Below are 22,040 nucleotides of genomic sequence, written 5' to 3'. Positions count from 1 at the left end.
CAATGGCAATCAAGTGGCAATGTACAAGTAACCTGGTAAAGAATTACATAAAAGAAATTTTTTTAAAAAATCACCTTCAAAAGCAGGGATCATTCATACCTGAACAACTTTTTGGGACTGCACATCAACGATAAGGACTCTGTCCAGTGTTGGCTGTGCGACATAAATGAACTTGTCTTTGACATTAACAGCTGAGGCCCACACACACCTCTGAACTTCATCTCCTTCAGCTTTGGGACAGACTTCATCCTATAATTTAGAAAATAAGGGGAAAAGAGAATATCTTAAATTATAATATGTGTATGGCATATTAAGGAGCAAAATTAATGTTTGATGCTTTACTACTTTCAGCATCAGAAGTTAAATATAGAGAGATAGAAAGTGTGTGTACTGAATCAAAGAAAACAATATATAGTGCATATTTAAGCTCATTAAGTGTACATATAAATCAATGTAAATAACCCTTTGATATAAATTTTCATCAAGCCCTTAATTTCTTATTTCTAATAGGATATAGCCCTTTCATATGTTACTACCTGTTCATAACTCATAGGTAATAAATTCAATGTTTTCTCTCAAATCCTCCAATCTTGAGCCTCTTTACCAGACATTAAATGTCACACTAAAGTATATTTAGAGATTATCACATCACTGGCTGTCCCCATGGAATGTTCTTGATCTTTTCAAAAGCTACCAAATCCACCGGAAATGATTGAAAGTTTTCTAATTTGTGGAGAATCAGAAGCTTAGAAAAATTATTAAAGGGTAGCTATTCAGAATACTTATTTTATTTTTCCATTTGGTGTCAAGGTCAAATTTTACAAAATCTTTTGATCTGTCCAAACAGATTATTATTCTGCTCCTTCACCCTCAACTCTTTTCTGGTTGAATATTATATAGTTTGTATCAGACGGTCATAAGTGGGACCAAAAAAAAATACCTTCTATTTCCTCCTTTCCTGAATTTTGTCAATAAATGAATGTTAAAGGGATATATAGGTCCTTGTGATCTGTGCTGGTAGACACATCACAAATGGAAGAAACGTCATTTAGCTCTTTATTTTTGTTTCAGGTTTTTCTTTTATTCACTGGTCTTTTTGTTTTGTAATTTTCTCTATTTACCTATAGTTAGAAAACCACTAAGAATAGAGATTTGTTGAGCTGTACATAAAACATGTGTATAATGGTACTTATTTATATAATGATAATGATGTAATGATGAACATTGATTCTAGCGTTTCATTTGTTTTATGATTTAGGTATGATCACTGATTATGATGTCTAATTTAATGATTTATGTACTCCAGTTAGTAACTCTTAAATTAGAATACTCTCCTTCTCTAATTCAAATAAAAACATTTTTTCAGCAGACATTCCATTCACCATTGCATTTAATAATCATGAAACACAATTAACAAGGTTTTCATTATCAACACTGCTAAGCATTTCTTTTAATTTAAAGATAACATTGGCAGCAAATAAACCACATTTGAAATATAGTAATTAAAATGGATATACCACAATAAAACCTTTTAAGGGAGCACACACATAGTAGGTGTTTTTTCTTCTTGCATAAAACTTAGAAAATAACGTAAAAACCAGAGCACTTTGGAATGAGAACTCAGTGTGTGGTCTACTGCTTTTGTTCTCCAAATTTAAAATCTGATTCAGGGATAACCTGGAGTGTCCACTGATTTTTAAGATTCAGTCCAGAAGTTGCCAGGGACAGTCAAAACACCGGGAATCTAATATGACGGTGTTTTCCTTTAAACAGTACAAGCTGTTCCCAGGCTTCCAGAACATAACCAAACAAATTGGAAACTGAACATCCAATGTATGCTTCTGATAGTTCTGGAGGTACAAAATTAACTCCATTACATAGAATGTACCATAATCATTCTAAAATGATTACCACTGGGGTCATCCTGTGTCATGTCCACGGCACCCTCGAGCAGGCAGCACAAACCTAAACTCTGTCCTCAGCGCATGCGCAGAACAGTTTCCCTCATCAATTCACTGAAACATTATTTTCTATGCCAAACATATTTCTTCAGAAGTATATTAAATATCTTTGACAAGAGCTTATTGTGTGAGAATCCAGCACTATATAAAATATGTACTTGAGAGGCATGAAGATGTGGGGAAAAAAAACAGGATCGAAGGTTGATGAAAGGCTCTGAACATAGGGAAATTGTTTATAAATTTTCTGCTGTTGTGTAAAAGCTACCAACAAAATCTGCCAAAATAATAGGAAGTGTGAGTGACCTGACACATAACTGTCAGTGAAACAACTGCTGAACCAGGAGCAATTCCCACCCCTTTGTTTGCTACAAAACTATTCAACAGTAAAATAAACTGTTCTGCTGGGAATTATTTCCTATTTGTATGCTGTCTCCATAAGATGTCCCTGACCAGCCTCACAATCATTTTTACAAAGCCATTAAAAGTTTCCTGACAGCCACCCTGAGTTTTCTTTGCTTCACTTTATGCCATTATTTCTGATTATAGTCTATTAGGTCCCATTTTACTACAGCACTCTTATTTTTTCAGATCACATAGATTAATATTTATTTCTGTGGATGGGAATTTTAGAGGAATGTTTTTCACATGCATTAGGCATTTAATGAGATAAAAGAAGAGCTCAAAAAAACCAAAGATGCAAAATGAAATTAAAATAATACATACTGATGAGGAAAATGGTCAGGAATTATATCGAGAAGTTTAATTAAATCACTTTTTACAGAAATGTATGCCACCATTTAGAGTAAAAGGGATTAATAAGATATTAGAACTAATAATGGTGAGAGTCAATAAGAAAAAGACAATTCTAGTTCATAGTTAGAAATTATCTATCTCCCTTTAGGTAATTTCCATATTTAATTACATCCATCCTGTGTATACATTATCCCCTTCCAAAATTTTAAAGGCAAACAAGGTATGTTTCTAGTGATGATAGAAGTTTGGATTTAACAACTAAAATAATGTTGATGATACCTGATTGTTGAAAATAAGTAGGTCAAAGAGATGGATATATGCATCCATCTTCTACAGGACTTTGCCATTTTTATTTATTGTATTGATTGTCTATTAAAAACACATTTCCCAGGGCCCTTGGGTGGCTCAGTCAATCGAGCCTACAACTCTTGGTTTCAGTTCAGGTCATGATCTCCGGGTCGTGGGACTGAGCTCCAAGTTGGGTTCACGCTTAGTGCAGAGTTGGCTTGAGATTCTCTCCCTCTGCCCTTCCCTCCACTCGATCTCTCTCTCTCTCTCTCTCTCTCTCTCTCAGATAAAGAAATAAATAAAATCTTAAAAAAAAAAAAACCTTTTCCCCCAAATCTCCAAATTCCCATCTCTCTTTCCTCATAGCCCCTCTTTCAGCACATCTTCCATCATTCATGGCAAGGACAAATGTTATTTGTCACAAGCACCTCTATTTTCCTTGCATCCAATTCAGTAAGTTTCTGTCATTATCCCCTCCTCTCAACCTTCTCTCTAATCATAGATTTGTTCACTGTCCTTTGCCTTCATAAAGACCTGCCCTATATTTAAATTCTAATTGTAGTTATGTCTTCAAGTATTCAAACATTCTCTTGTAATTTCAGAAGCAACAAATAAGAAAACATTGCTTGGATTTTATCTTATTTCCCTTCCAATCATCCATTTAATTTTCTTCAGACACTAAACAAGCTGTAGAGAAATTTACTTCCATTTCCTAACCTTTCAGTCTAAATTGTTCATACTTCAAACTGACTTTCATCATCCTCTCTCTTTCAAAAGAGAAAAGATGACCAGTGGCCTTGGAATTTCCAATCACTTGTCTTTACTTCTTGTTGGGAAGCAGTTATTGAGTATTTACTATGTAGAAGACAGTGTTCAAAATTTTTGGGAATAAAACCATGAATACACGAGAATGCCTGTTTTCAAGTTGCTTATAATTTCTGATGCATTTGTCAATTCAGAGATTGATTCTTCCTAAAATATTCTTTCATTCTTGTAAGGCAAGGATCAGCAAACAATGACACCAGGCCAAATTCATACCATTTCCTATTCTGGTATGTGGCCCTACAACTGAGAATGTTTTTTGCATTTTTTAATGGTTGAAAAAAAAATCAAAAGAAGAATACTATTTTATGACATGTAAACATCATGTGGGATTCAAATTTACATAAAGGTTTATTGAAACAAAGCCAAATCTGTTCATTTAAATATTGTCTATGACTCCTCTCATGCTATAATGGCAGAAAAGGATCATGTGGACTGCAAAGCCTAAGATATTTACTATCTGAACCTTTGCAGGATAAAATGTTGTTGATCCCATTCTTGGATATATCCCTGTCTTAGTTATCATTTAAATCCTATTAGTGAAATTCTGTCATGGTGGCTTTTTTATCTTACGTTCCTTAATTATGATTCCGGAAAGGTAAGCCTCAGACTTTGGTTTTCTACTCTATTTCTTTTACATTAAATTCCTCTGAAAGTACATTCGTTTTTAGTTATTGATTTATTTGATAGAGGGAGTGGGGAGTGGCAGAGGAAGAGAGAGAATCTTAAGCAGGCTCCATGCCCAACACAGAGCCTGAAGGGGTGCTGGAGCTCACGACCCTGAGATCATGACCTGAGCCGAAATCAAGAGTCAGATGCTTAACTGACTGAGTCATCCAGGCAAGCCAAGGGTGCATTCATTCTTATTGCCTTATTGTAATCATGGTCAGATGATACAAAGATATTAATTTGTGGCCTGTCAATCACCAGGCCTTCCTTCCTCTATCAGTCTCTTTACAGAAAAAAATCCGTTAAATGAACAATTTGAAATAGACATAATAGTAAAAAAGTATACGATATTAAAGGTGATTCAAAACTAAATAGAAAATTAAAAAGGGGTGAGGGGTGCCTGGGTGGCTCAGTTGGTTAAGCGTCTGCTTTCAGTTCAGGTCATGATCCCAGGGTCTTGGGATCGAGCCCCGCATGGGGGTGGGGGGTTGTCCCTGCTCAGTGGGGAGTCTGCTTCGCCCTCTGCCTCTTCCTGCCACTCTGCCTACTTGTGCTCTTTCTCTCTCTCTCTCTCTGTCAAATAAATAATAAATAAAATATTTATTTAAAAAGGGTGAAATACACACACACATACATGAACACATAAATAAATTATAGATAGATGATATGTAGATATATGACAGAGAGGGAGAGATACACAGATGATATAGACAGACATTATCTATCTAGAGATAGATAAGTTTCAGTTTATATTAGGAAACTAAAAATCTAGGAATTCTATACAATAAAAGACTATTGAGTAATAAAATAACAGTAAAATTAATAATAATATTCATTAATAATAATACAATTAATAATATAATAATCATAATTATTCCTATGCTTCTAGGAAGCATAGGAAACAAGAGCGCAAAAAGGCAAGCTAATTAAATACAAATAGGTTGGAGTTCTCTAAGATATACAGAAAAGTAAATACTGATCTTTTGCATAATTTGGATTGCAAGTGCATTAAGTAGTACACAGAGCTGCGAATAAAAATAAACTGGCATTAGTATTACTAAAAAAAAAAGGCGGAAATAAGTATGTAACATATAAGGTGATCTATCATGTATACACCCAATTTGGGCATTGATTTTGGCACCACTGTGGATTCACCCAAGAGCGGTATATAGACACTCCTATGCAGGTACTGAACTGGTAGGAAAAGTATATTGAGTCAAAGAATGAGAGAAAGACAGTCTGATGTTTCGATTAGTATGTAGCTCTTAAGTTTGAAAATTTGTGGGCATATTGTAGACCTGGTTCCCTTACTGATCTGGTCACTAATTATTGAAAATAAATTGATTTTAGTAGTTCTGCATTGATTAATTTTTCTGCTTCTCTACCAGTCATATTTTTAAGACTGGCATGAAGGTCCCCTCCTTTGGCAGTAGTTGAGAGTTGGCGGGAGTAGAAGGACTTTGAAAAAAAAAAAGAAAGAAATTTTAAAAATCTTATTCAAAATGTATAACTGCAATCTTCATTGCTCTCCAACAAATAGTCTGTTTCTCTAGCTTGAATATTCTCACCAAAATTTCATAGAAACCAATGATTTTCCACATCTACTAAAGAGCACACCACACATTTTATTAATCAAATTCTTTTCAATCTATGTTTGGCCGTCATATTTCCAATACCTATGTGACTCATCCCTAACTACTATGGGTCTTACTGATTTTCTTCTTGTCTGAACTTCGATAGCATTTATATTTTGTGCCACATAACTTGGCATATAACCCTGTAGTATCATCCTCAGTTAAAATGTTAGCCTTTGCTCTTTCCATATTTTTACATTTTCCAAACACAATAGTGAAGGTACAATATTTCTTCAGTAAATACTTGTTTAAATGTCACTTATCATAGCAAAAAAAAAAAAGTCAGAAGTGTCTATTTCTCAGTCATGCCATGTGATTCAGGATGATTGAGAAACTGAATTTTAGAGCAGCACTATTCAAAATGTTGTCTGGGAACAGCTGCCAGTTGGCGTATCATTTGTTACCAAGCTGAGAATAGTATAGAAATTGAAAATAAACATTTAGAACCTTATAGCAATTTGACATTGCCATAATAGCCATGTGCTCCTATGATCAGCAGACTTATCTCTGTGAATAGGATTTAGAACAGTTTGGGTGGTGTCAAACTTGCCTGGAAGGTTTCTTGGGATGAAAAATACTTACTAGTTAAAAAAAATGTATTGAACAAAAACCAAAGTGATTCTTTCCCCCCAAATAGTTTAAGAAGCACTGATTTGAGCTTTCTTTTCTGTCTCTCTGTCTTTCTTTTTAAAATCCAAACTGTCATAATTTGAGTCTATTGAGATAAATAGGAAAGTACATAATGAAACACTTCAAAAAATATTGTTCACTTAATCAATAGAAGGCAAATAATCATTCCCAATGAGGTTTTGTTCAGTTTATCATGAATGAAGACAAACAAAACAAAGGTGGTTTTGTACTGGATTGGAACGTCTAGGTTGGGATTCTTAGGATATTTTTCACAGCCATGTGGAAATATGTGTGGTCAAGGTTAAGCTTTTTTGAATGCACCGAATACAGTGTACTCTGCAGATCCTGCTTTGCAATGTTAAAAAAAATGAGATTTTACAATAATGTACAATTAGTTTAATATCACTAGTTATCTCCCTGTTGGACCATTTTTTAAAAAAGAAAGACTGTGAAGTTTAAATATTTTCATCAATTTTTAATTGAGATTACTGTTTATAACCTGAGCAATACAACTGATTTTTATTCAATTTATATAATTCTATTTGCCATTTCATTTATTAAAGTGTATAAACAGCCTAGCTCATATTAGTCAAAGCATAGGTAGTCATGGGAATGAGGAGGTGATTTGGCTTAATTTGGCCTATCTTAGAAAACCATCATACAGCATGATTTTGACTCCAGGATAACAAAATCACAAAGACTACATTAAAGAAATTTCAACCTTTCTTTTAACATAAGAAGAATGTATTTTTGTCTTTTAGTGTTATAATAAAAATGGAACTGATAACATTACACTGTCATAAATTGAGAACCAGTTTCTTTAGAGACAGTGTATTCAAGAGGTTATGAGAGCAGGCCTTGAGGTCAACCAGACCTAGGTCATGTCCAGCTTTACATTCACATTAGCTGTGTAAATATTCCTTTGACCTTCATTTATCTCAGTGGAAAAACAATATTACCTATCACATAGGATTATTATGCACATTAAATAAAACTGTGTTTGAAAAGGTCAAGTGATCAGTTTTACTTGTTATTTCCTTTTTTTAAAGATTTTACTTATTTATTTATTTGAGAGAGAGAACATGAGCAGGGTGGAGGGGCAGAGGGAAAAGGAGAAGCGGTCTCCCTGCTAAGCAGGAAGGCCAATGCAGGGCTGGATCCCAGGACCCTGGGACCATGACCTGACCTGAAGGCAGACACTTAACCAACTGAGCCATCCAGATGCTCCGTACCTGTTATTTTCCTATAGAAAATCTTCTACAGGCATATTACATGAAACTATAAAATCTACATATTTTTACAATTTTTTTCAATTTTTCAGAATGTTTTGGAGAGAAGTTCACTGTGAATATTTAAGATTTTCAGAGAGTTACTTTAAGTATAGAATAATTGTTGCATCGAGAGAATTATTCAAGAGAATTTTTTCCCCCTCTATCATTTGGTAATTCTATGACATTGACCAAATCACTTGACCTTTCTCATTTCATCTGGAAATTGAGGGGATGGAATTAGGATTTTGTCAATTGTTTTCAAAAGAGAAAAAAAAAATCCAAAGCTCTCTGAATTACTTCTACCCCACTTAAATGGAAAATGTTTTACCCAATTTATAAAAATATTACATTAGATAAGAATAGCAATTAAAAAAAATAAATTTTTAGAGGGTTAAATTTCAAATGTCTACAGAATGTAAGAGAAGAAAACCGTAGACTTTTTGTAAATGTAGGACTAGATGGTTTATGTCTTGGTTCACTTGGTTCTTGTAAGGGAGCTGAAATCCTGTCTCAGGCTAGGTCCAGGGGCCAATAGGCACTGAGAATCCCTGGGACAGGAACTTATTGTCTGTTGGGAAAGGCATAAATTTGAATAATGTGAGACCAAATTAAATATCAAAACCATTGGTGTCAAGTGAGGTTGAAAAACCAGTAAATAGAGTCTGGCAAAAGGTGTTGGTGTTAAAAGCTAATTTCGGCACTAAAAAAAATGGATAATTATGGTGGATATCAGAAAGTGTAAATCATATGGACCCATTTAGTTCATGGTGGATAACTTAATTAAATAGTAGTGGGGATAGTTGAAACTAAAGAATTAGTTGTGTTTAATTGTGTTCCCTAACATAATGAAGATTTGATTTGTATAGAAGCAATAATAGTCTTTCCTGACTTTGTTTTATTAATTAGTAAGTTGGTTAGCTAAAGGGAAAAAAAAGGATTAACAAATTTTTTCCTTATCAGACAACACATGAAATTAACTGACCAGAAAGAAAAGGAAAAAAAAAAAAAAAGGAAAAGACAGAAAGAATGAATGAAAGCAACCAAGCTGAGCTATAGTATGTAAACTTTTCTTTAAAATAATGAAAAACTCATTATAATCATGACATCGTTGTGAATGCTAATGAATATCATGGGAGGATGTGGGTTACTCCTTTCAAATATGTTTTATTCTCTAGTTTCTTTAAGTAGCAGCAAAAAAATACTTGTTCAAATGGTCCCTTCCAACTATTGATTAATAGACTCATCAATAAAAAGATCAATAAAACATTTGTTTAAAAGCAAAATGTACACATTCCCCTGTAGAATTTTTCTGACAGCTGGATACCTAGTCTTTTTTTTTTTTTTAACTTCAAGAAGAGGGAGACTTCTTTGTAAGGTAGAGTTTTAAATTTTCACTAAAGAGTAAATCTCTCCTTAATAGCTTCCCATCATTTGATTTGGTACTTTTTGTTCCAAGCAATATGTTCTATCCTGAATTTTACATAAAAGTCCGTCAAATGTTAAAGATAGGTTGTTAATGTGGCTTTAAAACATGGCTCCCAAAACTGAACTTAAGTTTTTAACTTCAGTCCAATTTGTGGAATTCATTTCCTTTGCCTTCCTGAATATCTACTTCATAGGTATTATTTATTTCAAAATCTATAATTGCTTTAAGAAATATGATCAGAGCACAGAGAAATGAAATCTGTCAAAATACAATTGCTGGCTTTTAGAAGACATTGTAAATGAATCTCCTAGGATTAATTTACCTTGTTTCTTTAAATTCTTATATTAAAATGGAGTAAATTAAATCATTTCTTATCATTACAAGTCCATAGGATAAAGAGGAAACAAAGTTAAACTTTTAAGGAAAAGAGTTGAACATTTGTAATGAGATGGAATATCAAAAACAATGCAATGCCTCTTTTCCTTCTTTAAATGGTCAATTTTTTTTTTTAGTAGTGATACATGAGATTTGATGATGCACATTTTACTAATTTTTCTTTTTGGAGATATTAGTTAAGGAACAGCACAGGTTTCATTGATTACCTTTCAAAGTATGTGTATGTGATCTCTTCCTGTGAATAGCTTACTTTGCATTGTAACTATTTAAGAAATGTTGACATAAAAGCATAAATCGAGTTAATTTTACAGTTGTTGGAGTAGCTACATTTGGTTAAACACAGTGTAATATCACTTAGGAATTGAACTTCTTTTTTGTAGCACATAATCCCACAATGCAGATGGTGACATGTCATTTTGATCTAGTTCTTCCATCTTCCCATATTGTCCAGCACAGAAGTGCCTTATGTGGGAGACAGGCTTAATAGTTTTTGCAAGACTACTATTTACTGAAACGAATTATTCTGAAGGGTGATAGATTTATCTTCAAAAATTATAAAGCTGTTTATGGGATAACTATACGCATTTCTATTTTTAAACATTATTGTAACACACAAATATTTTCCACATCAGAATGTCTACCCTGAATAACATCACACTTTACCTTTTAGGTCAATATTCCTTTAAAAATTATTTTAGCATGATTTATATTATTTTATGTTTAATTATTTTTGCAAATGACCTTACAGTCTATTTCTTACAGGTATGTGGTGAAAAGATACTGACCAAATAATTTATACACCTATGTATTTTGTTATGTTTGTATCAGTTAAACAAAAACCATGAAAACAGACCCATTTTAAAGCATATTTTGCAAATGTTTAGAAATAAATGTTATATTAAGAAATAACAATTTAGCTCTGCACCTACCTTCTTTATAGGTAGGAAGATACAAACCAAAGGTACATTTTCTTTGTCCTTTCTCTTTAAAACTAAATCTTATTTATTATATTGCCCACAGAATTGTATTTTGTGTTGTCTCTTTCTTACTGATGAATGAGATAGCAGTTCTGCCACACTATCTGGTTTGGAGAAATTCTTGAGTAATAACATGAAAACCCTATTGAGAATTCACCGAAACTGTCTCTGCAATTTAGTTCAATGCAAATCCCTTAAAATGTATATGGATTATTTAATCAGATCTGCTACTATTTTATTCCACCTTTAAGTTTTCCAAATAATTTCAAAAGTGAGCTATCAGTAGTAAAATATATTTTTAGGAAATTATATGAGTTGAAAAATGTATGCTGAACATTACACATTAAAGAGTTACTTCTTTTTAATCAAAGTGCAGTTGATACACAGTGTTACACTAGCATCAGGTGTACAATGCAGTGACTTGAAGTGTCTGTACATTATGCTGTGCTCACCACAGGCATAGCTAACATCTGTCACCTACAACGCTCTTCCAGAACTGTTGACTGTATTTCCTGTGCTGCACCTTTATCCCCGTGACTTTCTCATTAAAAGTTACTATTTTTCAATGAAAATGATACTACTGTATAGACTTTTAAATATGCTAAACTCATTTTCTTCTGCCCTTATCATAGGGAGGACATGTTTCATCTCAAAATTGAGATGAGGTAGAAATGACTCTTGTGGTGTTTTTCAGGATGGAAGAAAGAACACTGAAGATAGAGTCAGTTAAAGGATCCAGTTTCCGAAACAAGAAACACTTTGGTGGTGATTTGGGACAACTTAGATTGCTACTGGATAGTGGCTCGTGTTCCATTTTCTTTAGCACTGCACAGATGAGATTTCAAAAGGGAATGGAATGATTGCCGTGTTGTTTGGAAAGTCCTAGATGAAGTTTAGGTTTTGCCTTTAATTTACAGAACAATCCATAATGTATCCTCTAACAATGGTTTAATAAAATTTTGAAGACAAATTACCAAAATGCAAAAAAAAGGAGTTTCAATGGATAATAAATTAGTAGTTTAAATAGTTGAGATAAATAATAATTTTGAAGTTTGTTTTGTTTTCTTTTTAATTCTTATTATACAGTTGTATCTCCAATTTTCTTCTGAGAAACATATAAAATCATTATACAAGAAGTATATGGAGAAATGCAAAGTTGTCATTTTAAACGCTTTCAGCAATTTTTTTTAGTTTTTAGCAATTCAAACATTTAATAAAGAAAAATTAAGGGCATTAATTCGCTGTGTTGTTTTTCTTTCTACACCACCTCTTAAACTGTTCAAACTGAGATTATGACCTATGTGAAATATGAAAATGATATTAAAGAAATGACCAGTCTTTCATGTTAAATTGCAATTTTGACACTATGTTTGAAATATAAAATGTAAACAATAAGAAATCAAGCAACAGCTTGGAAAATTAAAGTAACATAGACATTTTAGGAAATTTCAAGAAAAATAAAGACTAAGATTTGAATAAGTCATTAAAATTATAAATCTAATCCCCAAAAGCATTAAAATAATTACATAATTGTCAACATATTTAGAAAAAGAAAAAGTTTAGAACTGCGTAAGCAAAACTATTATCGTCCATAAAGAAACACCAATAGAAAATATCTAATTGATAATTCAAGAGCTCTTGCTAACTGGGCAACTAAGTGAGTCAATGTAATTGATTGCATACAGTGGGACTGGGAATAGGGAGACATGAAGAAAGAAACTACCACTTTTTATCTATGCTTTCTTGCATTATTTTATTTTATCATGCGAATCTATTACTTTGAAAAAAGGAATAAGTACTTTTGTTGTGAGTAAAACTAAATCTTAGACCAGAACTATAGTCTAAGATCTATACAAGGTAGATTTATGTGATTTTATAAATCTCGAGTAGAAAGTTTTCATGTGTAAAGACATTTGTATGAAAAATTTTTATAAGTTAAATTCTTCAAATTTATCCTTAAGATATTTCCACTAAAAAATCTAAATTACTATAAACACATTTCTTTCTGAAGTTCATAGAATGGACTTGTAGGTGTATCGTGAGTCCTTATTTCTCATGTAAAAAAAAATGTTTCAAAACGACCACAAAAGATTGACTAAGACACATACATCATTCTGGTCATAATTATCAAAATAACTTGGCTGGTTCTCATTAATAATTCTTGAAGAAGACTTAATCTGCTTTCTTAGATAAAATCACCTGCTACTCAAATCCACTAACATGCTGTTGCAACAATTTACGTGTTTCCAACTGTTGTTCTCCTGTTGGGCTTACATACTTACAGTCTAATAGAAGCACATGTGAAAATTTTTTAAAAAGGGTAATTTTTTTTAAAGATTTTATTTATTTATTTGACAGAGAGAGAGACACCCAGGGAGAGAGGGAACACAAGCAGGGGGAGTGGGAGAGGAAGAGCTGGCTCCCAGCAGAGCAGGGAGCCTGATGCGGGGCTCAATCTCAGGACCCTGGGATCAGGCCCTGAACTGAAGGCAGATGCTTAACGACTGAACCACCCAGGCACCCCTAAAAAAGTGTAATTTTTAATTAACAATTAGAAGGCTCTTTAAGCCTAGGGCTTCAAAGGCCAATTTCATAAATTTATTTCTCTTAACACCTACAGACTAATCCACCAAGAAACAGAGGTAATTTACATTACTCTCTTTAGGAAGCTCTTTGAAGGACATCACTGCAACCACAAAGGGACAAAAGCTTAAATCTTTATCATTCTAAACTCTTTTTTAAGATAAGCCATATTTGAATAGAGGCCCATTGAGAAAAAGAGTAAGTGGGGAAACATTCCTCTCTGAAGTACATAGTGGCATTGAATTCAAAAACTTCCTCAGTGGCTTCATGGGGAAATGAATGGTCTGTGCCATATAAAGGGGCTAGGGTATTAACGAATATTTTTGATGACAGTTTGGAGAAGTAGTAATTGGATTAGAAACAGAATGAAATGCTGGAAAGGGAAATATGGAGGGATAAGTAAGAGAACAAAGGAATGCTGGGAAAGCTGCAGGGCTTGAGGTAAAGGAGACCACCAAGAGAGAAAGAAATGTGCACTGTTGTGTTTCCCTATTTCTAATTTCAGCTTCAATTTCTTGATATCTAAGTAAATTCTGAATACTGTACATGATCTGTTCCTATGGACTAATTCCATTCTAATAGAGTACTGGTAGTATTTATTTAAAAAAGTAAAGTAATTTTCATATGTGGGAATCCAAAACCTAGAAAACAGACATTTTAGAGGTGATTCACATCAGACTTCCTGTAGAAAGTATGTTCCCCTGCAGTTCATCACCATTTAAATTACCATTAAAACCACTAATAAAACCTTCATGTCTCAAAATATAGGACCCATGGATGATAAGATACATGTGATTTCCATTTAAGCTCTTCTAGTACCCATAAAAGAATAAATAGCACCATGGTGTGTGTGAAGAACAGCAGTTAGAGCTCTAACAAGCAAACACAAAAGGAATGGAATTAAAAAGCATTAAAAATTAAAAGAAGGGTAGCTAAAGATGACAGAATAGGTGGAAACCAGAGGAATGGAAAAGTTAGCCACCTTGGAAAAGCCTGTCATCCTTGAACCTATAATTTAAACATTTTTTTCAACCTATTTCAGTTTGCATTCTGAATTCATAAGTCTGGGAGAGAATTCTATTTGCTTTAAGTTCTTACTGTAGGGGACAAGATGAAATCATGTGTACAACTAGGCTAAATATAGCAAGAGTCTTATCTAGTAAGGCTATATAACAAAAAAAAAAAAGAGAGAGAGAGATGAAAGTATAACTAAACCATGTTGCATGAATCCTCACCAACTCACTATCAAAAGCTGAAACCCAATGTAATCTGACATTGCACCAGAATTGAATTTTTATTTAGAGCAAGCAAACAGCATCTTCTGAGAGGCTTGGTGGAAAATTCTATATTCTAAGTATTTCAGTTTTTATCTAAATGTTACTAACTAATGAGTTATACTGGAAATTGCATTGCCGTTCTTTTAATATCAACAATGACTTTGAAAAATATTATATTTATGTTTAATCTTTTCATGGGAAAAAATAATTCCAAGACTCATTTCTACTACTCTTACTCAAGAGATTTATCTTCTAAAATCCCAAGGAAGTAGCTTTTTTTTTCTGTAATAGAATTCCAAACTATCTTACACAGAATATTTGCACAGTACATTTTGACTATGTGCTCTTGAATTAATAGACCCATGAAGTTATATTTACCCTTAAAAAATTCATTGATAAATTATTCTATGAAACATTTTTCACAAACACATTAGAAGAGCACAGTTTTATGGGAATTGTAAAGTAAGGAACAATGTTAGGGTGAGGAAGAAATTAGACATATACATGTCTAAACTTCAAGAATGCATAAAAGAATGAGTAGTCCAAGACTCTAAGCAATGGAATTTTCATCACATTCATTTAACAAATGTTGTTTGACTATTTGCTATGTGTAAGGCACTGCACTCAACATGTTGGGAATACAAGCATGAATTAAATAGGCCCTTGACTAAAAGAGATAGTAAGATGTGATGGTTAATTTTATGTGTTAGCTGGGCTATGACTAGGCTATGGTGCCCATTTGTTTGGGCAAGCACCAGTCTAGATGTTGCTGTAAAGTTGTTTAGAAGTGATTAACACAATTGTTCCTTAAGTAAAACAGATCACCTTCCATAATGTGAATCCAATCAATTGAAAACCTTAAGATTTAAGAATGAGATTTCCCAAAGAAGAAGGAATTCTGCCTCAAGAGTTCCACACAGAAATCTGCTTGAGTTTCCAGTCTGCCTATAGATTGCTAACTCAAAACTTCAATATCACCTTGTGTCTGAGTTTCCAGTCTACTGGCCTCATCTGTGAATTTCAGACTCCAGACTACAGCAACCACTCTTACCTGAATTTCCTGCTGGCTGTCCTGCCCTAGGGGTTTCAGACTTGCCCCCCCCCACCCCACCATCACTTGAGACAATTTCTTGAAATAAAAAGAGAGAGATAGAGACAGAAATAGACGGAGATGCGGATAAATATAGAGATAGAGTCAGAGATCAAGAGATATAAATACATATATTAATTCTATTGGTTCTGTTTCTCTGGAGAAAAGTTTTCTCTTAACATAATACTCAACAATTTCCTCAGGACATTATTTTATAATTAGAAATGTAAATCTAGAAATGTAGCACCAAATAGCTTACACAGTTTGAAATTGGCATCTCTCTTGTGTTTAAATAGAAAACAAAAGAGCATCACATAAGGAATAATTATTTAGGAATAAAAAATAACAGAGCAATATGAAATAAAAGTTTATTTGCTGTAGTTCTTATTTCATATACATGGACTATGTTAATTACATAGGAAATATGTTTTTTTCTTTTTTGCTATTCACTGAATGTCTCTATATTCTGCATTTAACAGTTACAAGCAGGACATAGTTTTAGCTAAGTCACAATTTTCAGTATTATTCCTAATGCTTTAAAAAATATATTGGTCAGCTGAAATGTATTTGTGTTTTAATTTCAACATCCAAAGCAATAGAAAGAGCATAAACACACATTTGGGGCACCTGGGTGGCTGTCAGTTAAGGGGCCAACTCTTGAATTCGGCTCAGGTAATGATCTCAGGGTTGTGAGATCCAGCCCCATGTTGAGCTCTGTGATCGGTAGGGAGTTTGCTTGAAGATTCTCTCTCTCCCTTTTCCTCTGCCCCTCCCACCATTCATGCTCTCTCTCTCTCTCTCTCTCAAATAAATAAATAAATCTTCAAAAAAAATAAAAATATAAAACACATTGATAGTTGATTTCAAAAGTACAAATCTGACATTTTTTACTCTTTTTGCTTACTCTTCCATTAGAGGATTAAAATTTTTGTAAATTTTTGTCTTATATAATGTAGGACAGCTAAATTATCCTTATATTTTCCTTCATTTTGCATTATGCATAAACTCATATGTAGGATGAATGTAAAGATTTCCACAGGCTGTGATTTGGAAAATCTGACGCACTAAATTAATTCTTCGTAACTATCCTTGCTTTGACACTCACTGTTGATGTATGCTTGCAGATAAGGGTTCTCAGGTTGAAGGAAATGAGTGAAGGCTGTCATCATGGGGTTTGGTTTTCACTTCTTCGATTTTTAATTTTTATAGAAAATTATATATAATTTATATATGTATGTATGTAATTTCTCACTATATATAGCCAGACATATAGAGAGAGACAGATACACATAATCCTATGTGGTTTCTACTTTAGCACTTTTAGGAGAAGCTTTAAAGAGAGAGGAATTCAGGTAAGTAAACTCACATCCCTATTGTCCAGACATGTCACAAAAGTGTCACATCAAGTTTTTGCTTGCTTTTTCAGCTTTAGGTTTCAAATAGTTGAATTAACTCATCCAGAGTCATCAAGAAATATTTGAAAAAGCACATTCTTTAAGATTTGCATTGAACCAAATTGCATTAAACCATTAACTGGTACTTTGGAATAGCATACTTGAAATGTAGGAAGAAAATTCTTTGTCTTTAAATTTGCAAATCAAATTCAGGAGGTGACAGTTTTGTGATGAAAAGTATGGATTTCACAGATTATCTTATTAGTGTTAATAACCGAAGTTTCAAATTCTGTGATAGAACCAACACATCTGTGTCAGCTACAAAACTGCTGGTCCAGAGATAGACTCTCCTGCAAAATTATTTTGCTTTGATTTAAATTATTTTGATGCTACATTTCCTATATCTGTGTTGTAGCCTGATTTTTCATCCATATTATGAATGTGGTATAAAATTGCATTATTTGCTTTATCACAAGCAAATATTTATATTTTCACATATGCATTTATTTATTTACACACACACATATGTACCTTATTCAAAATGGCCTTAGTTATATGATTATAAAACAAAACAAAATTGTATGTTCCATTTAAAATGTTGTCTTACTTGTTAAACCATAGCTTAGCAAAAATTATAATAATTCCATTTAGCAATTTAGCTTATAACTGAAATATTTTTAAATTAAAAATGGTTTCATTTGTTTTTTATTTTATTTTATTTTAAAGATTTATTTATTTATTTGAGAGAGTGTGCACGCACCTGTGGGGGGAGGGTCAGAGGATGAGAACCTTCAAGCAGACTTCCTGCTAAGTGTGGAACCCAACATGGGGCTCCATCTCATGACGCATGCGATCCTGACCTGACCAGAAATCAAGAGCTGGATGCTTAACCGACTGAGCCACCCAAGCATCCCCAAATGTTTTCATTTCTTTTAAACAATCATGGACATATTGAGTTACATTATTTCTTTTATTTTTCCTATAGAATATCTAGAGGGAAGCTGGACTATCTTATCTCACCCATATATTTTTTTCTTATTATTTTAGGGCATAGATTTAAGGTGTAAATTTTTGTCTCCATGTATCTATACATGACAACAACACTGGCTAGGCTGCAAATAGGAGTTCAAAGTAAAAAATCTAAACAATGGCATTAAATATTTATTTTACTCATATTCATGGCCATGCCAACCTTAAAAATGAGTATCAAGAGAGGTTCCATGATGAGGTCTGCCAATATCTTATCCCATTTTGGGTGTTTGGTGCCTATCCAAACTTGTGTGGGAACACATAAAAAACATAGATACTTTAATATTACATATTTTTGGTGTATACATGTTTATGTGGAGAGATACATATACCTATGGCAACATAAAAATAAGTATAATTTATTATTATCTTATTAAAATGTAGTCTCTAATATATATAATCAATACCCATTTTGTTAGATACTATTTTACTTTCTGAATGCTGTACCAATATTTTACAGAAAATATCTTCCTGGGATGGGCAAGGTAAACATAAATAAATAAAAGAATTAATATTTTTCTACATAAATCTAAAGTATTCATTCCATTAAGACCTCATAAAAATGAGATAAAAAATAAAAAGGAATCAATATTTATAAAACAGCTAATAGACCCCAATTTCCCACCAGATTATTTACATGCTATTTTCTTTCATTTTGTTAAAGTAACCATTGCCTACCAAAATATGAGACATTCTAAATTACGGAGTAGGTAAAGTTATTACACAGTGTTCATTCTATGTATTTCACTTCTATTGCCTTTATTTTAATTAGGACAAGTAATTACATAACATTTTTCCTCCTCAAATATTAAACCTGCATAGAATAACAACCAGTATCACAGTTTTAATATTCTCCCCCCAAAACATTTCATATATGCATGGATTTCACTGTGTTTCCGAAATATAATTCTACTTGACAAAACTGCCACATAAAACTGCAAAGGAAGTTTTAAATACTTGCCTGAAATCCAAGTAGCTTTTCACTAGGCTTAATGTGCCTCTGAAATTCACATTCTATGGGTTGTATCACTTTGATTCCATCTTCATAAAAAACATAGAACATGTTTCCAATTCCCAGACCTTAAGAATAAAAGCATATTCAAAAGTTCAAAATAAAATTATCAGAAATCTTTACAATGCAAACTCAGTGCTCTTCATAATACCAGCAGGAGGTCAATTTGTAAAGTTGTGTGATGTTAATATGACAAACCATATGAAACCTTTACCATGGACCAAAGCAACTTTCTGATATTATGCATTCTACTTTATTCTCTATAAACTGCAATTCAGTGATTTCTTTAATATAATTCAATAAATGTTTCAGATAAAAATGAAAATTATAAGCTCTTTGATACATAGATTATGTCTGAGCCCAACCCCCATTTAATTTAGGTGTTTTTTAAGGAATAAAAATATTTTTTTAAGAATTATATTTATTGAATATTTTTATTATAATTCCCTAGGGAAGATAAAATGTCATTCTTTGTAGAAATTTAGTTTACATAAAAACTGTTCAAAACAAAAAGACCAAGTCCTCCGGATTTTAGAGAATATATATTTTCCTAAAATAACTTTTGTAAATGTAATCCTACACAGAGGTCTTAGATCTCAGTTTTATACCAGCAAAGGTTGGGATCTACTTCTATACTTTAAAACTTGAATTAATTTACAGTCTTAAAAAAATCTGAGTGAATGATTTAAATCATACTTTTAATTTTGTTCACACTACAGATTTGGGTATATGATGTCTCAGAAATTCATCTCACTTACTTTATCAAGCCACATGTAATGGGGTGCAGGATGCTAGAAATTTGACACCTGGAATGTGGTTGGGGTTAACTGATGCCAGCACCTGGGGAGTTCCATATATTCTACTTGTTCTCTTTGTCTCCTCTGCTTCTGCTTTGTTCCAGCGTGACCAGACCTAAATGTAGAGATTCCTTTCCTTTTCTGATCCTCACCCAATCCCTTGCCCAGCTGTACTAGTTTGTACAATCATATTTATTCAGTCTAACTACAGCATACAGAATTCAATGATAGCATGTGTTCTTTAAAAGATAAGTAAAGGTATTCGAATCTTGGTAGTTTGAAAAGCCATACCATTGCTGCGTAAGAGGTTTAAATTCTAAAAATATCGATAAAAAGAAAGAATTTATTTAAACACAAAAAATTCCCCAAGCATCATTTTCATTTTGATTGATAATACCTGCAAGGTTTATTAAGTCAAGCCTGAGGACCATGATAAGGGGTAGGTATTTATAAAAATATTTGTTTATTCAACTTAAACCATATTTACTCTTATTAAATATGTTTCTAGTTAATTAAAAAAAGTCTTCAATTTTGTCCATTGAGACATATATCCATCTATTCTTATGATTTAGAAGAAAATGTATTCAAGTATAATTATGACTTTATTAGTGTTTATACATAGTGGTTATAATTTTCTTTTAACACATGAAATTATTTCTATCTAATACGCTTATGCATTTGAAGTGACTCCAGATTGTTTTGACACATATTATTGTTTTATAAATATTTGATAGCACTCATATTTTAAAACATGCAATCTTTATCAGTTAATTATGTATTATAATTCCAGAGAGCACTACATTATGATGGAATATTCCTGAACAATAGAAGAAGTGGCAAAAACTAAATTCAAGTCACATTTTTCATAAAATAAATTTAGTAGTTGTCAACTCTTATATATAATTATAGTTGTGCATAACGGAATATAAGTTCTAAGTCCAAAGGGTAAAACTTTTAAAAAGTCATTTTTTACTCAAAAACAATTGATTCTTATCAGCAAGCTTCCATGTCAACATTAACATAGGACTGACATGTAGTATCAGTGACAATCAATTTAACATTTATTGGTTGTTGAAACTTGGGAACATGACCAGGTTGCGATGTGGTGCCTAGTTTTCAGCTGTGTCAGTTACACACTATGTTTTATGATGATTACAAAGCTCCTATAATTGTTAATGAACATGACTCTCTCTTCCTTCTGCTGCTGCAAAATTCTGCTGTCCAATCAGGAATTTGAATGTGTTTGAACCTGACAAATTCTCTAGGTGCAGACTGTTTGCTGTTTCTTGAAATATTTCTGCCTTTGCTCAAATGGATACTTTCATTATGTTATTTACCATAATCTGTACAAAATACAGTCAGTGAGATTCCACTGGATTGTTGCACTGATGAAATTTCTGAGCTGTATTTTCCTCTAAAACCCAGTTAATCCATCCAAATTACTTTTTCAAATCTCAAGTCTATTTTCTTACTTTTTATATGAGTTACACATTCAGTGTTTTTACAAAGCATGAACTACTTTCCAGGTTACAGGTTATTGAAGAAATACAGATCTCATTATGCAAGGTTTACTTTGTTTTCGAACTTTATTGTTCTCAGTGGAAATAAGGCTTTTCAATATTGATGAATAGTAACGACAACAAAATACCATATATAAATATATTAGCTAAAATAACAATTATAAAATAAATAACTATTTTTAATCACTCTGCTATGAATTAAAATTTTAATTATATCCTTAGAGCCATCTATGAGTTCCTCCTCTCTCTACCCACAAGAGGTATGTTTACCTTTATTTTTAATTTTTTTTGGCTAGGGAAACTTTTTTTTAAAGATTTTATTTATTCACTTGAGAGAGAGAGAGAGTGAGAGAAAGGGAGCACTAATAGGGGGAGGGGGAAGGGCAGAGGGAGAAGCAGACTCCCTGCTGAGCAGGGAGCCCAGTGTGGGGGCTGAATGTCAGGACCCAAGGATCATGACCTGGGCTGAAGGCAGATACTTAACTGAGCCACCCAGGCGCCCCTTGGGTAG

The 22,040-nt window shown here is 32.8% G+C and overlaps 1 protein-coding gene across 4 annotated transcripts in view; it reads right to left on the bottom strand.

Moving 5' to 3' along the window:
- FSTL5 (follistatin like 5) overlaps window positions 1-22,040 on the bottom strand; it is a 720,210-nt gene that overhangs the window by 82,811 nt on the left and 615,359 nt on the right. For all 4 annotated transcript variants that reach the window (XM_002916266.4, XM_034661428.1, XM_034661429.1 and 1 more), the window contains 2 exons: window positions 19,162-19,280; window positions 100-249 (listed from right to left, as the gene is read on the bottom strand). In XM_002916266.4, the coding sequence (XP_002916312.1) occupies window positions 100-249; window positions 19,162-19,280 (269 nt within the window). The remainder of the gene's footprint in view (window positions 1-99; window positions 250-19,161; window positions 19,281-22,040) is intronic.

The sequence above is a fragment of the Ailuropoda melanoleuca genome, chromosome 5, assembly GCF_002007445.2.
Source record: "Ailuropoda melanoleuca isolate Jingjing chromosome 5, ASM200744v2, whole genome shotgun sequence".
Classification (NCBI taxonomy): Eukaryota; Metazoa; Chordata; class Mammalia; order Carnivora; family Ursidae; genus Ailuropoda; species Ailuropoda melanoleuca.
The sequence above is the reverse complement of the archived record's forward strand: the minus strand, read 5'-3'. Positions and strand labels throughout refer to the sequence as shown.